We start from the raw sequence: 20756 nt of genomic DNA, 5'->3' as shown, positions 1-20756 counted from the left end.
ATATTTAAAATAAAAATTTTCTTAATTAAAAATAAAAATTTAGTTTTTAATTCTTTAACACCTTAATCGTCTTCGGTCTTCCGTCCCCGGCCAACCACCGATATTTGCCTGTGTTAGAATCCGAATTTCGGAGTTTGACAAATTAAGCGATTGAAGATTGCAGAACTGATAGGCTCAACTGAAGTTATTCGAACTGAAACTACCCGAACTGATAATTAATGAGTTAAATAATCAAAGGCAATCGAACTGATTGAAGCTAACTGAATCTGTAAAGATGACTGAAATATCAGTTAGAACTAATCGGTTATACAGTCAGCTCAACTGATCTGCTAAAGTCAACTAATGATCAGTTTGACACGTCATCAGTTGAAGCGCAGCTATCAAACAGCAATGAATTTATTTCAGTTATTTTTTGAGGATTCAATCTGTCAGTCAGTTTATTTTCGCACTAAAACTAGTTAACTGATTGACATCGACAACAAGATTTTTGAATTCAGTTTATCACTAAACTGATTCATCTTTATCGAAAAAGATTTGAAAATCTTGAAGTGTTTATTCAACCCTTCTTCTAAACACTTTAAACCTTTAAACCGTTCCTAACAGCCTGAAAATCTTTAAATTATGAAATCAAACAAAATTACGCAATTAATCATTTAGTCAATCAAAATATATCATTCATGCATCCAAAATCATTTAATTAAAGTAATTTAGCAATTTAAAATTTTTCATGCATGCGGTTTACGTAAACAAATTTCTGGACGATACAAAATAACTTCTAGGAAATTAAGAAAAGTAAGGAGAGAAGAAATAAAGAAGATGACTGAAAACAAATAGAATAACAATAATCCACCTCATACGATGCCAATAAGTGATCAACACAAACTATTCTGGCATATCATGTAGAACTATTAATGAAAATAATTTCGAGTTGCAGTCAATAATGATAAATATGGTGCAGCAGAACTAGTTTGGGGGCATAGTTACTGCAGATCCTCATCTTCACCTGAGAACCTTCTTGGAGATCGCGGACATAGCAAAATATTTTTGAAGATACTATTTGATTAGGTTTTTTTTTCGTTTTCTCTTAGGAATCATGCAAGTAGTTGCATAAATCATTGTCTCTTGGAAGTATCAATACATGGGTAGACATGGAACCAAAATTTTTGGCTAAATATTTTCCACATTCCAAGTCTTCCAACTAAAGATTGAGATAAACACTTTCAAGCAGAATGAGTTGTGTTTTGCTTTACATTTACTTCTAGTTGTTGGTCTCGAGCAAACATGTATTCTTCATTTGTCCATTTTTTCATCTTTTACCACCTTCACAAGAACATTCACACTCTATATCTTGGAGTTTCTTCATGCTAAGAAAGTAGCGTTGTGCGTTGATGTCATTTTTAACGCTAAAACTTTTAGCATTACGTATAATTACAAAACAATAGATACACATCTTCAACAATTTTGACTACTTCGTCAACTACCAATCTACTATCTAATTGATCTATAATATATGGTACCTGAACATTTTCAAGAATAGCATATTCCGAAATTGCAACTCATCTTAAATATTGGCTCCCATCAAGTCTATAACCAAAAAATGGCGTGTTAGAGACTGATTCATAACCTCAGAACAGCTGGATAATGTTTCACGTCTTATATATATATATATATATATATATATATATATATACAGGGCCGTGCCTCTTCAGAGTCCATTGACTCAGGCCCAATCTTTTTTGGGGCCCAAAAATGTTTAAAAAAATTTATTATATATAAAAGAATTTTTTTTTAAAATTTATAAATATTAAAATATAAAAAATCAATAAAATATCAAATAAAAACCTGTAAAATTGGTTTTCACGGCTCCACTCTTCTATCTTCTTCATCTTCGATCCAGGCCCAGCATCAGTTGCTCACCCTTGTCTCTTGTAAGTGTATTAATGTTATGTACGGTAATAATTTGTATTATAATACTTTCCCCCTAATCTTGTTACTTGAATAATTTGATTTCTATTGATATATTGGATTTAGGTTTGTAGTTTTATGATTTAAATAGAATTTCTTTACAAGTTGAGTTTTTTGCCGCATGATTTCTGGGTTTTGTTTGATAATCTTCTCATCCAACAATTCCATGGATCTTGGAAATATTGCAAGTTAGTTTGATTCGGGAAACAAAGAAATCGGCATATAAGCAGAACTCCAGGTACCTTGTGCCATGGATGAGGTTTAATTTGTGGAAACTTGAACTCTATGTTACAATGTAATTAGGACTCATGCATTTTATTTCTTCCCGGGTTGGAGTACCTAAAACCTGAAAAAAGTTACTCTTGGTGATTGGGGTGATAATCACACAGACACACAGTGCACTGAGGAAAATGCAACAACGAGACACAACCTTGTCGCTCCAACAAATATAATCACCCTTTTAGGATTCTAAAAGGCTAGACACAGCTGTTTGAGTCACTTCATAGAACATATACAGAATGAAAGTATTAAAACCCTTCTATTTCAAGATCTATATATTGCAGAGAGAACACAAAAGAAAAAGACCTTGTAATTTGACCAATGTATGAATAATGAATTATTCAGGATTTGAAAGAGGATACAAGCACCATATGATTTCCATAACCACCAATCCAGAAAGAAAAATAATTATAAAAAATTGTCCAACGACTAATGCACTCGAGAAACGAAGTAAAAAAAGAGATGAATTCACAAGTAATGTGTATTGTATCAGTGTGACTGTGTGAGAGTGTAGTTGTGTGCATGTCTTTGTGTGGGTGCATAAGGAGAGAGGATGAACCTTGATGATCTCAACAAGCTGGTCTACTCCAGGAACAAGTTAAAAAAAACTGTAAGATGCTTGAAGCATCCAAGGTTAATAAAAATTGTATAAAAAGAAACATGTAAACGAAAATGACCCTTCTGTAAATCTAGATGTATTATGGTAAATGACAAATGATGATCTTATATCTTATGAATTTCACATGTTGAATAATTGAATGTCAATTAAATAGATAAAATCTTGATCTGATATGATTTAATAACCAGCTGATTAGTTTACTCATCAAAAAAATATATTCACTATTGTCTTTAAACATAGACCTGCTCCTATTGTTCATTGAATTATTTTTTTGAATTCTTAGGTTAATCATGCCTCCTAAGTATATGTCTGGGTCTCAAAAAAGAAAAAGAAAGCTACAGATTGAAGAAATGATTCAAAGTCAAGCAGGAGATATCAACAAGTACTTTGTTTCAAACAAAAACATAGTTGCAGAGGTTGAAGACACGGTTGATAATTCAATTAGCAGAGAACAGGATAATGAATTGGATGAGAATGAGATTGATACTAAAAAAGTCCTTGAGTATGTCGATGTGGATGTATTCAATGATCATGAGAAAGATGAAGAGTTTGTTCAATATGAGAACTTGAATCAGGAAACTTGGTCTGATGATCCGGCAAAGTGGGACAACATTGATCAAAAAGTTAGAAACTTTTTAGTAGAAAGAGGTCCGAATAGAGATGTCATAAATGTGTTTCCTAAAGATAGCGCTAACAGGCATTTCAATGTGTCACATTATAAGAGAATTTTGCCAAACGGGGAGGAAAGTGATAGAAGATGGCTATTATATTCAGTTTATTGTAACAAGATTTTTTGTTTTTGCTGTAAGTTATTCAAGAAGCAAGTCACCAAGACTGGATATGGTCAGTTAGCTAATGAAGGATACAATGATTGGCATAATTTGAGTCGATGTCTTGCAAATCATGAAGCAAGTAAGGAGCATATGGAGTGTATGACGAATTGGCTTGAATTGGAAAGAAGATTGAAGACAAATAAAGTGATTGATGCAGGAGTACAAGTACAAATTAATAAAGAAAGAGAGCATTGGAAACAAGTTTTACAGAGGATAATCGCAGTTGTTCAACGATTGACGAAAAATAACTTGGCATTTCGAGGAAGTTGTGAAAAACTTTATGTTGAAAACAATGGTTTGTTTCTACAAATGATTGAAATGATTGCAGAGTTTGATCCAGTAATGAAAGAACATCTCCAACGGATTAAAGACCATGAGACTTATACTACATATCTTGGTTGCAGAATTCAAAATGAGTTGATACAAATGTTGGCAAGCGAGGTAAGAAAACAATACTTGCGAAGGTTAGACAAGCAAAATATTTTTCAATCATATTAGATTGTACTCCTGATATCAGTCACAAAGAGCAAATGTCCATTGTCATACGATGTTTAAATGATTCAAAAAGTTTCACAAAAGTAGAAGAATATTGGGTACAATTTATAGATGTTGATGATACTTCGGGACTTGGGCTTTTTATGCATCTTAAAAATGCTTTAGTCAATCTTGAGCTTGATATTGATGATATTAGAGGTCAAGGATATGATAATGGATCTAATATGAAAGGTAGGCATAAAGGTGTGCAAAAAAGGTTACTTGAAATGAATCCCAGAGTTTTTTATACTCATTGTGGTTGTCATAGTCTCAATTTAGCTTTGTGTGATATGGCGAATTGTTGTCCTAAGGCTATGTCATTTTTTGGAGTAATACAACGGATCTATACATTGTTCTCCTCTTCTACCAAGCGGTGGAAGATTTTCAAAGATCACGTGAAGGGTTTGACAGTTAAGCCATTGTCACAAACACGGTGGGAAAGTCATGTTGAAAGTGTTAAACCTATAAAGGAGCAAGTTGCACAAATAAGAGATGCTTTGTATGACTTGGCAAATGATAGTGAAGATCCCAAAACGAAGAGTGAAGCTGAGTCCTTAGCGTTATATGAACTTGTGAATTTTGAATTCTTGCTTGGTGTGGTAATTTGGTACAAGTTGTTGTATGCTATCAACACTGTGAGCAAATTTCTTCAATCTGAAAATATGGATATTGATGTTGCTATCAAACTTTTACAAGGAATTGTTTTATTTCTTGAAGAATTTAGAGAAGATGGTTACGATAAGGCCATGGTTGAAGCTAAAGAAATGGCATGTGAGATGGGCATTGAAGCTGTATTTCGAGAGAAACGTGTTATTCGAAGAAAGAAACAATTTGGTGAAAGTAACAGTGAAGAAGTGATAGAGTCAGCTGCAGAATCTTTTCGAATTAACTACTTTCTCTTTAAAATCGATCAAGCTCGTTCTTCTATGAAAGCTCGATTTGAACAATTTCAAAAATATGAAGAAACATTTGGTTTTTTGTTCAATCTAGAGAGGTTACAACGTGCAGACGATGAAACCTTGTTGAGGTCTTGCAAGAATCTTGAAAATTCTTTGACTCATAAGGGTTGTTCTGATATTAATGGGGATGATCTATTTTCGGAGTTGACATTCTTGAGGTACTCATTACCAAAAGAAGCAAAATCGGCCATTGATGCAGTGAATTACTTGAGGAAGATGGATGGGTGTTTCCCAAATGCTCATATTGCTTATAAAATCTTGTTGACTGTCCCGGTCACAGTAGCAAGTTCAGAGCGAAGTTTCTCAAAGTTAAAGCTCATCAAAACTTTTTTCCAATCAACCATGTCACAAGAAAAATTGAATGGATTGGCTATGTTATCGATTGAGAAAGAAATTACTGAACAACTTGATTATACAGACTTGATTAGTATTTTTAGCTCTAAAACTGTTAGGCGGATTGTTTTTTAGTGATCATTTTGGACATGATTGATATTTTTATTCATTTAGTTTTTTATATATATATATATATATATGCTGCATACCTACCGTGTACATCTATGTGAGCACCGATGAAGTGTCACTCACCCATTGGATGTGATGAAATATAGAAAAATTGTGCATCCAATGGGTGAGTGACACCTCATCGGTGCTCACATAGGTGTGCACGGTAGGTGTACAACATATCAAAACTAATATATATATAAAGCATTGCAAATCATTTATTAGATAATTAAGTCGAGGGGCCCTGGTGAAAAGTGTAGAAGCCTTTGTACGTAAAGTTCATTTAATAATTATATTTAGGTAAAATAATGCCGGTCTTTGGGAATATTAATATGAGTGAGTCTCATGTGAGACCGTATCACGGATCTTAATCTGTGAGATATGTCAACCCTACCGATATTCAAAATAAAAAGTAATACTTTTAGCATAAAAAGTAATATTTTTTCATGGATGACCCAAATAAGAGATTCGTCCCACAAATATGACCCGTGAGACCGTCTCATACAAGTTTTTGCTCTACATTTATTATTAAAACTAATTATATACTATTTTTAAATTTTAATAAATCAAATCTCATAAAACCACATGCAATCCTACCAAGGAAAAGGATTTGGTGGAATTTAGAACACACCGGATACGCATTCATCAGGTGATTTCGAAATTATTATCCATCTCATTTTTATGTAACTTTTTGCAGCGACTGTTTCGCTTTTTTGTGAAAATGATCATTTGGATGTATTGAACTGATGATTGCTACTTTTTCGGGCTTATTTTGATGAAATCTCTGAATGTAGATTTTGTTCAGTAATTCGTCTTTTCTTTGTTCGATTTGGCTTTATGTGATAGTGAGTTTTTTAAGAGAAAACTGAAGTTTTGTTGCATTTATTGTGTTGTTTTCGAGGAATACAAAATGAATCAATCAATCAATTGAAGTTTCAAAATATGAACTATTGGGAAATTCGTTGGAAGTGCCAGAAATCTACGTGGTTTCATTTGAATGTAAAAAAAATTTGAAGAAGATTTTCCTTCTCAGAATAACTGTCAATATCACTTGCAGTAGGTTGAATATTGAACCCCACATTTTCTTTCGGAAAAAACTCATATTGAAACCGACCCAACTCATGAAAAAAGTATTATAATTTATGTTAAAAGTATTAATTTTTAGGGTAGTTATGAATCAGATCGACCTGAACTTAGCGACTGTTTATTAATGTCTGTCGCTACCTTTAGCGACGGAATTCATGTTTTAAACCGTCGCTAGTTAGCGACGGTTTATACATGAATTCCGTCGCTAATATTTTAGGTAAAGTAAAAAAAAATTAATAATTTAATAAATCTGTGTTGTAATTAATACAATCGTGTAAGAGATTAAAAAATTTCAGTATCGTGAAGTGATAAAATAGCGTAAAAGATAAAAATTTTAATTGTTGTGAAGTGTTAAAATCGTGTAAGAGATAAAAAATTTAAGTGTTGTGAAGTTGTAAAATCGTGTAAGTGAGAAAACTTAAATTGTTGTGAAGTGAAGTGAAGTGGAAGAAAATGAAACGAATTTGCATGTATTTATAGAGGGTGGTGGAAGAAAATGGAGGGAAAAGAGGGTGGGATTGATTTTTTTAAAATGGCGACGGATATTATTTTAACCGTCGCTAAATTGTAAATCGGCGACGGTGTTTAAAAGAGGGCGGGATTATTTTTAAAATGGCGACGGATATTATTTTAACCGTCGCTAAATTGTAAATTGGCGACGGTGTTCCTAAACCGTCGCTATATAACACCGTCGCTAAATATAGCGACGGTTAAGAGAAACCCGTCGCTAATTTAAAACATGCGACGGGTTTTTATAAACCGTCGCTAAATGTAGCAACGAATAAAGAAAAAACCGTCGCTAAATCTGCCACAAACCCCAAAAAACCGTTGTCTTTTCCACTCAGAAGACAACGGTTTTTATAAAAACCATTGTCTTTTTCTTAAAAAACACACTTTTAAGAACGGTTTTCACTAAAACCGTTGTTAAAAGTTTTTTAACAACATTTTTAGCAAAAACCGTTGTTAAAAGTGTGTTGTTGTATTGGTTTTTTGTTGTAGTGATAGAACCAAATGAAAACAAAACAAAGTATAAAAATTCTAACAAACAGTTGGGAAAACCCCCAAAATTTTTAAAATTCTGAATCTCCCATAGGAGTCAAGAATTTGTCTTGTTTGCCTATGAAATTTCATTTAATAATAAGTTAAAATCAGGATTAAGGAAATCGAAATAGGATAGGCCTGAATGCTTGCTTTTGAATAATTAATAAAATAATAAAGAATTGCATGCAAATTTATGTACCTATATAGGAATGTGCCACTCCAGAATCCATTCTATGTATCAAAGATCCTGAATCATTGTCGACCAGTAGAATTCGAAGACAACGAAACGAAGCCGGGATAGTATTAGGTTTTGTTCTACTGATTGTTGCCCAATCCATTTTGAAAATTTCACGGTAACGTCCCTCGAAAAAAATTTAGTAAATGCAATTTTAAATCATCTGTTTATTAGATGGATTCTAAATAATTTTGTATTTGTTTTTATTTGTCAGGGATCGCTGAAATAATGAAAATCCTCTGCCTCGTATTTTATATCCTTGTTGCATCCATAACAGTGATATAATTTTCTCATTCATGCAAACTACTTGTTTCACATATTAAGATGAACATCAGAAATAATATAGCTTTAGGCAACACAGAAAAAACATTTGCATGATTAGGAAGATTTAGGAAAAGCATCTATAATTTGAGTAAAATCATCATAATCTACTCGTACTTGACACCTTTCTTCTTGATCTTGCTAAAGGATTGAACAATCGAAGTAAAACATCTCCTTGATAAACTGTTTGGCAGCATAAAAGTTCTCAACTTTGCTAATCAATTATAGTAATATAACATTCAATTCTCTAGTCCTTGGCTTGAGATTATGATATCTTCCAGAAATCCTGAACCGTTCGGTTCGCTTAAAATGTTGCCCATATCCATGTTTAAATGATGGAGCACGTCAGAACAATCATTAGAAGCCAGATAATCTTCATAGATATCTGGTACATAAGGCTCAGAATTAGCTGCTGCACTGTCTGGATTTAAGATCATGGCACTGATGTTTTCACTAAATTCTTTGTGTCGAAATATATTTGCTTCACCTTCATTCGGATTTGATCCATTCATAGAACTTCTTTTTCCCACCGTAAGTTCCTTATTATATCCACCTTTCATGTATCCCTCAATATCATCATAGTTATTTGTCTGTGTGCCTTTTGCCTTATCCAGGAGTTTCTTAACCATGTCAATTTGATAGTGAACTGATGAACTTTCGGTATTGTGCTGTTGACGAACATATTGACTCGTAGGTTGAATCATTGTTTCAGCCACTGGTGATTTCTTGCTGTTCAGATCAAGTAGATCCCATTCCCACGGCTTCCCATTTTGGTATTGTCTTTGCATTCTGCTATCCATATTAGTCAACTTGAATTGATGAGGTTGAGCAGTAGCGCAGTTAATACCAGTACGCTTCTTTTTCTCTCTATACTTCTGTTGGAAAAGAAAACAAGACGGTGTCAGAAAGTAAAAATGCAGTGGCAAGTGGGGAAGAGTTCCCTATTAAACCTGCAAATGGCTAGAAACATGGCGAAGCGTCACATTGGATACACCCATAAGCTTTAAAATTTCCTTTGGACGAGCCTCTGGAATATGACCAAAAACCATATAAAAAAACTATGGTTAACTACCAAATATCATGCGTGAAGGGAAATAATGCTTTCCAAGTTTTCAATTAATATAATTAATTATTTCCTCCGATATATTTTTCTTATTGTTTTGATTGACTAAATATTTGTTTTGATTTTACCTTCCTTTTCTAATGAGATATTAAAAGATTTAGTGAATTGATAAGATATGATCTTAATGTTTAAAAAGAGTTTATTCCTAATAAAACTCTCACTTTCCTTGCTTAATAGGTTTCCTTAAAAGATAAGGCTCTCATCTATAAAAAGGAAAAACCTAGGACGTTGGGCGTGGCCGTCTTTTTCACCCAGAGTCATATACATACTTTGCACGATCTAAAGTTCAGAGAAAATCACGAGGAACATTGTTCCATTAAAGACTGCCGATATCAAGTGTTGCCGTGAATGTTGAGAGCATCCGAAGACAACATCCTTGCAGACGTTGGCTGAAGATTGGTTCTCTTGGATCTACTGTTGGGCAACACGTTTTTTTTTTTGCTTTCTTGTTTTTTTAGTTTTATTCTGGTTGTTTGTTTTTAGAAAGCTTTATTTTCTCAACTTGTTGAGAAAATTGATTTTTGTCATAATCACTAGTGTTAGGTTTTTGTGTAAACATTGTGGTTTTCTAGTGATTAATTTTTGCCATAAGGCACCGCACAAGTATTTATACTTGTGCATATTTAATCTTGTCCATCTATTTATTTCAAATCAATTTGTGTTATAAAAGTTAATTTTCCGCTGCGTGTAGATGTTGTCCGAGATGTTGTAACATCTGGCACAACACCTAATTCTGACAAAACACAAATTTACTGTTTTTCATTCTATTCTGATATTCTCATTATTTTTATATCTGTCTGACGAAATAATCCTTACAAGTGGTATCAGAGCCAACTCTTGATATACTAAGTGCTGATTCTGGTTTTTGTTTTGTTTGACAGAAATATTTAATGGACATCACATTTGCAAGTGCAGCACTTCGACCACCAGTCCCTGATGGTACTAATTACAGCTTATGGAAGGTCAAGATACGATACTACATAAAATCCCTAGATGAACGGGCATGGCAGCGCGTCATCAACGGATGGACTCCACCAGTCGCAACAGATCAAGAGGGGGACAATCGACCAAAGCCTGAAAATGACTGGACTGCTGACGAAGTGCAAAATTCAAATCATAACTCAAAGGCTTTGAATGCTATATTCACATCGGTTGATATGAACATGTTCAGTTTAATCACAAACTGTACTTCGGCTAAAAGTGCATGGGATATCCTTCAATGCCATTGCGAAGGGTCTGAGAGTGTGAGACGAACCAGATTAAGGATGCTTACCTCCAAATTCGAAATGATGAGGATGGAGGAATCTGAAAGCATACTTGAGTATGATCGACGTCTACGGGAGATTGCTAATGAGGCATTCAGTGCTGGAGAATCTATCTCCAGTGAGCGTCTAGTAAGCAAAATCCTCCGTTCTCTGCCTGAAAGATTCAATATAAAAATCTGTGCAATAGATGAAGCTAAGGACACGTCTAAGATGTCAGTGGAAGATCTTATCAGCTCACTACGCACGTTTGAGATGAATCTGGATATGCAAAGAAAGGACAAAGGGAAGACAATTGCACTTCAAACTTCTAATGACTCCTACAATGAACTTCTACAAATATCTCAAGAAGTCAACGATTCTGATCTCTGTGAGGATTCTATCTCTTTTATCACAAAGAAATTTGGGGATTACTTAAAAAGAATCCGGGAAAAGAAAAAGGATACACAACCTTCTAAACATTCTAGTCTTCCTGAAAAGTCACAAAGGTTACCTGCGAAGTTACCAATTCAAACTAGGAATGAAGGCAAGGGACAATTCAAATCAAGGAAGTCTGATTCTGTGCAGTGTAGAGAATGCCAAGGATTTGGTCACTACGCCAACGAATGTGCAAACAGATTACGCAAGAGCAAAGGGTATAATGCATCCCTTAGCGATGAAGAATCTGATCTTGAGGAGAAGTCCACGGATGAAGACAATCAAACCTCTCTAACTGCACTACTGACAGAAACCCGCTGGCTACAAGTGAATCCTTTGGGTGTTGCCCTAGGTGTTGCTACACCTGGCCACAACATTTGTGAAAAACCAGTCTGTTTCAACTCTACAGTTTCTGAAAACTTGAATGAAGATGATCTGGAGGCTGAAGGTGAAGAACTTACTCTTGAGAGTGTCCAAGAGCTTTATGAAGAACTGTTTGAAGATTGGACCAAAAGAAACAAGCTTAATGCCAATCTGGTGAAAGAAAATGCTGAACTGAAATCGGTGATGAAAGAAAATGCTGATCTAAAAGCAGTGGTTGCTAAACTCGAGGTAATTTTGAGCAAAAAGGATTTGGAACTTGGTAAGACCAGAGAAGATCTTCAAAGAGCAACTGAAACCCTGTCCAAATTTAATACAAGCACATCCAAGCTTGAATCCATACTTTTGATGGGAAGAGATGACAAGAAAGGCTTAGGGTTCAAGGACAGTGTGTTCGAAACAGGTGAATCTTCCAAGTCTACAGTCTTTGTGAAAGGAAAAGATGATACATCTCCACAACTTCAATCCAAGTCCCCCACAAAAGCTCTCCTCCAAAAAGACAATCTGCGGCACCCATCCCTAGGAAAAGAAAACGAAGGTACGTATGTCATTACTGCTTTAAGCCTGGTCATATCAGGCCATACTGTTTTAAACTCAGGGATGATCGCATGAATCAAAAGTCGAGCCAGATGTTGCCCCGAATGTTGTCCAACACTTTCCGCAACACCTCCCACCATCGACCTATAGTAAGACAAATTTGGGTCCCAAAGGTAACAACTCACTGTAAAGTTGTCTACACTTCATTGAAAACTAATACTGCAGGTCATTGGTACTTTGATAGTGGAAGCTCACGCCACATGACGGGGTCTAAAGAACATCTGATCGAGTATGTTGAACTAAAATGTGGTAGAGTGACATATGGAGGGGGAGCAAAAGGAAGAATTATAGGAAAGGGCACACTGAATGTTGAAGGATTGCCAAAGCTTCACAATGTGCTTCATGTTGAAGGATTGAATTCAAATTTGATAAGCATAAGACAACTATGCGATGATAATTTGTTTGTTAAATTTGATAAACATAACTGTGAAGTCTTTGATGAATCGAATGTGTGTGTTATGACAGGTACAAGGTCGTCAGACAATTGCTACCAAATAGGAGAAGACCTTTCATGCAAACATGTGCAGATCACCGAACTTGACCTTTGGCATCAAAAACTAGGACATGCAAACTTCAATACCGCTGAAAACGACAGATGTTGCTCCAGATGCTGCAACATCTGGCACAACATGTGACACTGATGTCAACAAATCGCAAGAATATGTTCACAGCGATAATGAGGAAGTCGAGGATGGACCATGTATCCCAAGCAAAATCCAAAAGAACCACCCGTCGTCTCAAATCATTGGAGGAATGAGTGAAGATATCCAGACCAGGAAGAAGGATAAAATTGACTACCGAAAAATGGTTGGACTTGTGTGCATGAGTACCATGTACTCGCAGGTTAGATTCTCATGCTTTGTGTCTCAAATTGAACCAAAAAATGTTATGGAAGCACTAAAAGACGAATTTTGGACTGATGCTATGCATGATGAACTTGAAGAGTTTGTTCGAAATGAGGTGTGGACTCTAGTTCCACCCCCTGACCATGGCAATATCATTGGATCAAAATGGGTTTTTAAAAACAAAACTGATGAGTCAGGAAACATCATTCGAAATAAAGCACGGCTGGTTGCTCAGGGGTACACACAGGTTGAGGGGGTTGATTTCGATGAGACCTTTGCTCCTGTTGCCCGTATTGAGTCAATCCGACTTTTGCTTGCCATTGCATGCTACATGAAAATAAAACTTTTCCAAATGGATGTCAAAAGTGCCTTCTTGAACGGGTTCTTGAATGAAGAAGTTCATGTGAGACAGCCAAAAAGATTTGAGGATCCACATCATCCAAATCATGTGTACAAATTGAAAAAAGCTCTCTACGGCTTGAAGCAAGCACCCCGTGCATGGTATGGGAGGTTGACTGACTATCTCCTTGACATCGGATTTACACGAGGTGAGGTAGATAAAACACTCTTCATTCAAAAGGCCAAAGGTGAGATTCTTATTTGTCAGATCTATGTCGATGATATGATCTTTGGTTCTTCATCACAACAGCATGCCAATGACTTTGTTGAGTGCATGTCATCTATGTTTGAAATGAGTATGGTTGGTGAGCTAAACTACTTTTTGGGTTTGCAAATAAAACAAATGCATGTCGGCATCTTTTTATGCCAAAGCAAGTATGCAAAGAATTTAATTAAGAAATTTGCTAATGAAAACGTCAAGCACATGAGAACACCAATGGGCTCAAATGAAAAACTATCCAAAGATGTTGCGGCCGAAGATGTTGACAACACCCTTTACCGCAGCATCATAGGAAGTCTCTTAAACTTGACTGCTAGCCGCCCTGACTTAATGTTTAGTGTGTGTTTATGTGCTAGATACCAATCTAATCCTAAGATTTCTCATTTAAAAGCTGTAAAACGTATCCTACGATACATAGCCGGAACCATTAATCTAGGATTATGGTATACTCATGAAACCAATTCTAATCTAGTAGGATTCTCAGATGCTGACTGGGCAGGGGATATAGATGATAGAAAAAGTACTTCTGGGGGGTGTTTCTATCTTGGCAATAATTTAATTTCTTGGCATAGTCGAAAACAGAACTGTGTGTCCTTATCCACTGCCGAATCTGAATATGTAGCAGTTGGAAATGCGTGTACCCAACTTCTGTGGATGAATCAAATGATAGAGGATTATGGTCTTAAGAGTGATCCTTTAATGGTGTACTGTGATAATTCTAATGCAATTAACATCTCAAAAAATCCAGTACAACACTCTCGGACAAAGCACATTGACATAAGGCATCATTTTATTCGAGACTTAGTCGAACAAGGTTTGATTAGAATTGATTTTGTTGATACAAATAACCAACTGGCTGACATATTCACAAAAGCATTAGACTTTGAGAGATTCTCCAATCTCAGGAAATCTCTCAGCATGTGTTCTGATTAAGCATTGATCGATGTTTCTCCAGATGTTACAACATCTCGGACAACATCTAACATGCATTTGCATTTCTAGGATTTAGACATACTGCATTTTCATGCATTCTGTGATATGATGTGTTGGAATGATGTTGCTTAATCTTCTGTTACACTTACAATTCCTTATTCTATCTTATTTGACACACTTGGATATGGTTAACAATCTGATTAAATCACAAAATAGTTGAAGGATGATCATGTACTCCATGACATTGTCTCATACAAAAAGTGACTTGCAAAGAGTGAGTAAAAAGAAAAATCAATTATGCATATGCTCTGTATCAGAAGAAAAGATGGGAAAAAGCTACCTAAAAGAGTCCAATGAAGACTGTGCTTTTAGTGTGGGAGCTACCTCTTCTGAATTTAATACAGAAGGCAAAATAGAAGAAAATGGAAAAAGCTACCTAGAGGAGTCCTAAAGAAGACCGTTCTTCTAGTGTGGGAGCTGCCACTTCTATGGTCAGAAAAAAAAAAAAAAAAAATCTCCAAGTGTGCAGAAAAATCAAAATTATTTTTTTGGAATTGGACGTGTTGTCAGAAGATGCTGCCGACATTTGTGACAACACCTCTTCTGTAAACATATCTCACATTTGTTTTCATGTTTCTATTTCTGTTACATTCTGTTATTAGGCATAAATACGTCATGCATAAACATAACATTGTGAATATTGTTGTGTCACGAGGACATGAGTATCTCGACAACGAAAATTCGATGAAAATCCAGATTGTGCAAAACTCTCGAATCTTCGTGATGCACGATGTCTAGTGGTGCGATAATCGATGTGGGTTACTTCTGGAATTTTTGAATCCAATTTGTGCGAGAAATTATCTATGTACTTAATTAAAGGGGTTAACGGCTGATTTGGTTAAATTGAATTTTTGTTACCGTTAGACTTACAGGCAGTTCCTTTGCGCTTAATTGTGATTATCGGTCTCCCCACTTCTCACCTACTTCACACTCACCATAGAAACCCTAAGACATTGCACCAACACTCTCGCATTTCCTTCTGAAATTCTTGTCTCTCTGTCTGACTTGCAATTTATCATCAATGGCAGGCACTGGTTTTGATCCCCTGGACATCCGGAGTGAAATGGGGCACACCGAAAATGTTGCCGGTACTGAGACAACATCTGCTACGACACCCGCTGTCGAATCGCCTCTACCATTGGTAATTACAACTGAAGATCCAGTCCCTTTGGAGATAATTGCTCCAGGCGAACCTGGAAATGCCTTTGACGTAGAGAATCCACCAATCATTCAAGTATACGATCCTCCGCGTCCGCCCGTTCGTCGATCCAAGCGGCAGGCAGGGTATAATCCTGACCTCACACCAGGGAAACGGTTTCGGCACAAAGGGCAACCATCCACTCGTCCATCGTTGATTGACCCTGCAGAGACTTCGGGAGATGACTCCGCTGATGGGGACTACGAATTGGTTGCTCGTAAAAGACCTGCACCCCGAGTTACTGTGGTTTCATCATCCTCGTCTTCTATCCAGGATGACGATGATGCTCCCTCTAACCCGGTCACTTCTCCCACATTATCCTCTCAGAATCCTGTTGATGAGAATGAGGTTGAAATTTCGTTGGCCCAATTTATGGCCAACTTGAAAAATCAGAAGGGAAAGGCTCCTTCAACCTCTACTGTTCACCATTCCGCTACAAATCCGACCGTCTCCAGCCAGTCAAAGAGTGCCTCTGCTGATGAAGCGATCTCTGGTGGTGCAAATGACTCTGAACCTATGGATGTTGCCCCAGATGTTGAGAACACTGAGGATGACATTGATCTATCTGCCTATGATTTGGCCACTTGTTACAACACCATGTTCTACTCTGAGACTGCATTCTCGAACTGGCCTCTCTATGAAAATCGAGAGTTTGTTGCGGAGCGTAATGTGGATGTGGAAGCCTTTTATCGGTACAATTTAATTGAGTTTCTCAAATCTAGGGGTCTGTTCTCTACTTGCTCCTCTGTTCTCCCTTACTGTCATAAGGCTATCCTTGAATTTTATGGTAATCTTACTTTAAGTGTTGGGGATCCAAGATCGGCAAAATTTGGACAAGTTTTTGTCCGCAACAGGGTATACAACTTCACAGCTGATGTAATCAATGCACACTATGATACACCTGCTGCTGCTGAAGGCTCTCTTCCGGATTTAGGTGAGGTAATTTCTGTCCTCACTGGTGGCATGGTCAGCAAGTTTCCTCTCCATCCACACAAGGTCTCAGCTGCTACCCTTACTTCACTCTATTCGGTGCTGCACAAGATTGCCATCCATAATTGGACCCCGACTACGAATACCACTGTTGTCACCAAGGCTCAGGCGCTGACTCTCTTCTCTGTTGGGAATTCAACTTTAAACTTTGGCCGCCTGGTGTTCAACACAGTGTTGCAGTACGCTGCTGGTGGTTTGAAGTCATCCAAGCTCCCATTTCCCTCTCTGATTTATGGAATCTTGGTGTCACAGGGGTTTGTTAAGAACATTACAGAACCTTTATCTTTGCCCACTGATCCGCTCAAGATTGCCTCTGCACTTATGCACGGCAAGCGGAAGGTTGATCTTCCATGGAGTGCCTCTGCCTCGGTACCTCCTGCTACTGGCCCTACTCAGCCTTCCTCCTCCACCACTGTACCTCCTACCACTGGTCCGTCTGCACCTACCACCGCTACTCCATCCTTGTCTGATTATGTGAAAATATCAGTAGCTGGTGCCCAGATGGTTCTCGATCATGCACTGAAGAAGATTGAACAAGCCAAAGCTGATTTGGCCTACTATGAGGATTTAGCTATTACCATCCAAGCACTGCTGGCTGTTGGAGTCTTTCATGGACAAAAAGGGGGAGATGATGTTGGTCCCTCTGGCACTAAGGATGACACTGATACAGAAGATGAGGATGATAGTGATGATGAGGATTGATTAAGCTGAGCTGACTAATTTTTTTTCTGTTTTGATCTTCTGTTTAAACTGTCTATGCTCCTATAGTGTTAACTGTTTGTGCTCTTCTAGTGTGTAAGTCTGCCTCTCCCTTTTGTTTTGCTTGGATATATCAAGAGCTTGTGCAGGTGTTGCTTTGAATGTTGTCATCTTTACTAACAACACCTCTGTTAACAGTTTCTTATTCAGGGGGAGACAAAAGTGCCTGAACTCAGGGGGAGTTAAAATGAACTAAGAATGATATATGGGTTTGCTCTCATTTTGTCCAAGAAAGGCAAAAAGGGGGAGATTGAAGGGAAATAATGTTTTCCAAGTTTTCAATTAATATAATTAATTATTTCCTCCGATATATTTTCCTTATTGTTTTGATTGACTAAATATTTGTTTTGATTTTGCCTTCCTTTTCTAATGAGATATTAAAAGATTTAGTGAATTGATAAGATATGATCTTAATGTTTAAAAAGAGTTTATTCCTAATAAAACTCTCACTTTCCTTGCTTAATAGGTTTCCTTAAAAGATAAGGCTCTCATCTATAAAAAGGAAAAACCTAGGACGTTGGGCGTGGCCGTCTTTTTCACCCAGAGTCATATACATACTTTGCACGATCTAAAGTTCAGAGAAAATCACGAGGAACATCGTTCCATTAAAGACTGCCGATATCAAGTGTTGCCGTGAATGTTGAGAGCATCCGAAGACAACATCCTTGCAGACGTTGGCTGAAGATTGGTTCTCTTGGATCTACTGTTGGGCAACACGTTTTTTTTTTTTGCTTTCTTGTTTTTTTAGTTTTATTCTGGTTGTTTGTTTTTAGAAAGCTTTATTTTCTCAACTTGTTGAGAAAATTGATTTTTGTCATAATCACTAGTGTTAGGTTTTTGTGTAAACATTGTGGTTTTCTAGTGATTAATTTTTGCCATAAGGCACCGCACAAGTATTTATACTTGTGCATATTTAATCTTGTCCATCTATTTATTTCAAATCAATTTGTGTTATAAAAGTTAATTTTCCGCTGCGTGTAGATGTTGTCCGAGATGTTGTAACATCTGGCACAACACCTAATTCTGACAAAACACAAATTTACTGTTTTTCATTCTATTCTGATATTCTCATTATTTTTATATCTGTCTGACGAAATAATCCTTACAATGCGCAACATAGTTAAGGTGAAGGGGAAGGGAAAAAAGAGAAGAAATTTTGAGTTTCAAATGGTAGGAAGCAAGCAAGTACTTTCTTCTCCCAATATTTTATGGCTTTCTCAAATTGGAGTCGAAGTTCATCTGTCCAAGACATTCTAGGCTTTTTATTCAGTCTTTCATCTTCTATGTCATTTTCGTCGTCGTCTTCATCTGATTTCCTCAGGCAGTCTTCCTTTTCTTGATTTGTTACTAATCTCGCGTCGTCATTACTGAGGTTTTGCGAGTCAGTTGCATGAACTTTACTCTGAACTTGGGGGCTCTCTCCATTTATCTCAATGTTATTTTCTGCATGAGAGGAGATACTTCCTTTTATCATTAGTATAGGATGATATTTATATACAATATTGAGACCTTCAGCTGCTGACCATGCCAGTGCGATGATTCTGTATTTTCGAGCACATAAGTACGGTTACATCTTAAGCTCACACTCACACATACATGTGAAAAACAAATAGCTTCACCACTGGGGTGTTTTCTGGTCACACATCCTCGGGTAAGTTCAATTCCTCGTGATTTTGCTCGGCTTCTCTTTTCTCTCATAGACAGATCCAGTCGGGCCATAAGAAGGTATTAGCCCCTCTCAATGAGTAGTTTCAAAACTTTCACATGTAGAATTAAAAATTTTCTAAAAGTTGTACTCAAAATACAGTGCTGGATCTGTTCGTTAGGGATTTGATGTCTAAATTCGACATAATGGTGTTTGAAATGTAGAGTTAGAACCAAGTCCCTACCTTCCCAAATGTCATTTTCTTGGTGTATTTGTTTTCCTTGTCCGTTCATGTTATGCATTGTTTGCATCCTCCTTACTCTGAAAACATGTTGCCACACACTTGCAAGGACTTGTGGTCGAATGGGCTTTCGGAGAAAGAAGCACACCGCTTGACTTAGTGCTTTCCTCAATACATCACTGTTTTCATCGCAAGACATCACTGCAAGATATTAAACTAGGGAAATTAATAAATAATTTAATCCCATAATAACAAATAGCTAGCCATGCTTTTTAATATTTTTTTAATATAATGGTTTTGTATTTATTTTCTACCATATCTGATTAACATTCGTCGCGCAATCTATCATCGTAGGCCATTTAAAACTGTTGTAACCGACAGTGTTGTTGAAAGTGTGTTCTGTTGTCATAGCTATCATATTGCGACGGTTTTTCAAATTAGCGACATTTCGTGATGTATTTTTTGAAACAACAAATAAATAAAACCATTTCTTGACCTATTTTTAACATATGATTAATGAGAATAAAAAAATTAATTAAAAATATACATGAATATTGAAATTATAAATAACAAGAATTCATTTTGGGAGCTTACAAATGATTGGCAGTTGAGTGTTGAGGATAATGTGATTGAAAAATCTGAAGTGATCCAATTCCATCAAGTCCATGTCTGTGATGACCAAATCATAGTATTTGCTTCCTTCTTCGGTTTCTCCTACCAATGACAAAGCGACAGCTGGCGACTCCTCGTTCGTGACTTCACAAAAACATGGTAATTAGATTTTTAACCTCGACCTTAAACCATCACTTATCCGAGTCCTATATTATGTTTCCTCAAGTTATGCTAATTAATGATGTAGGTATCTTGTAATACAGTCTCACGTATATTTATTTGTGAGCTTGGTCAACCCTGTCATATTGGTGTAAAAAGTAATAACTTTTTCATTGGTGTTCTAAATAGAATATTCAAAATTGACCCGTAAGACCGTTTCACGACAATTTTTATGAATAACTTTTTGTTACGCTATCGTTGTTTTGACGGATCGCGTGGTTTTGGGTAGGCGAAGGGCCTTTTTGAGGATTTTGATTAGTTATGAAATTCTTTTTAAATGTTGTACATTTTTATATATATTATGTTGTTTTAATGTTGAAATGGGATTTCATTTTATATGCTTGAAAATTTTTAATTTAACTGTTTCATTTATTTTACTTTATTTAAATAAATAATTAGGCATTTCTATTAGTACGTGAAAGACAGAGACTCGTGTGTCTTTTTTTGATGGATAATAAATGTTAGGAACCAAAGAATTGAAG

General features: G+C 36.3%; 1 protein-coding gene and 1 long non-coding RNA gene across 2 annotated transcripts; one reads left to right on the top strand and one right to left on the bottom strand.

Annotated features, from left to right (window-relative positions):
- Positions 1-1835: 1835 nt before the first annotated feature.
- Positions 1836-2834, bottom strand: LOC140833386 (uncharacterized). Its single transcript, XR_012118455.1, has 2 exons — positions 2804-2834; positions 1836-2311 (listed from the first exon to the last, which is right to left on the bottom strand). It is a non-coding gene; the product is annotated as an uncharacterized lncRNA (long non-coding RNA).
- A 1392-nt stretch (positions 2835-4226) lies between these two features.
- On the top strand, positions 4227-5657 carry LOC140835404 (uncharacterized). The gene has a single exon (XM_073200896.1). The coding sequence runs from the start codon at positions 4227-4229 to the stop codon at positions 5655-5657; it is 1431 nt and encodes a 476-aa protein (XP_073056997.1).
- Positions 5658-20756: the final 15099 nt, after the last annotated feature.

The sequence above is a fragment of the Primulina eburnea genome, chromosome 6 (genome assembly GCF_022965805.1).
Source record: "Primulina eburnea isolate SZY01 chromosome 6, ASM2296580v1, whole genome shotgun sequence".
Classification (NCBI taxonomy): Eukaryota; Viridiplantae; Streptophyta; class Magnoliopsida; order Lamiales; family Gesneriaceae; genus Primulina; species Primulina eburnea.
This window is presented reverse-complemented; position numbering and strand designations above follow the sequence as displayed.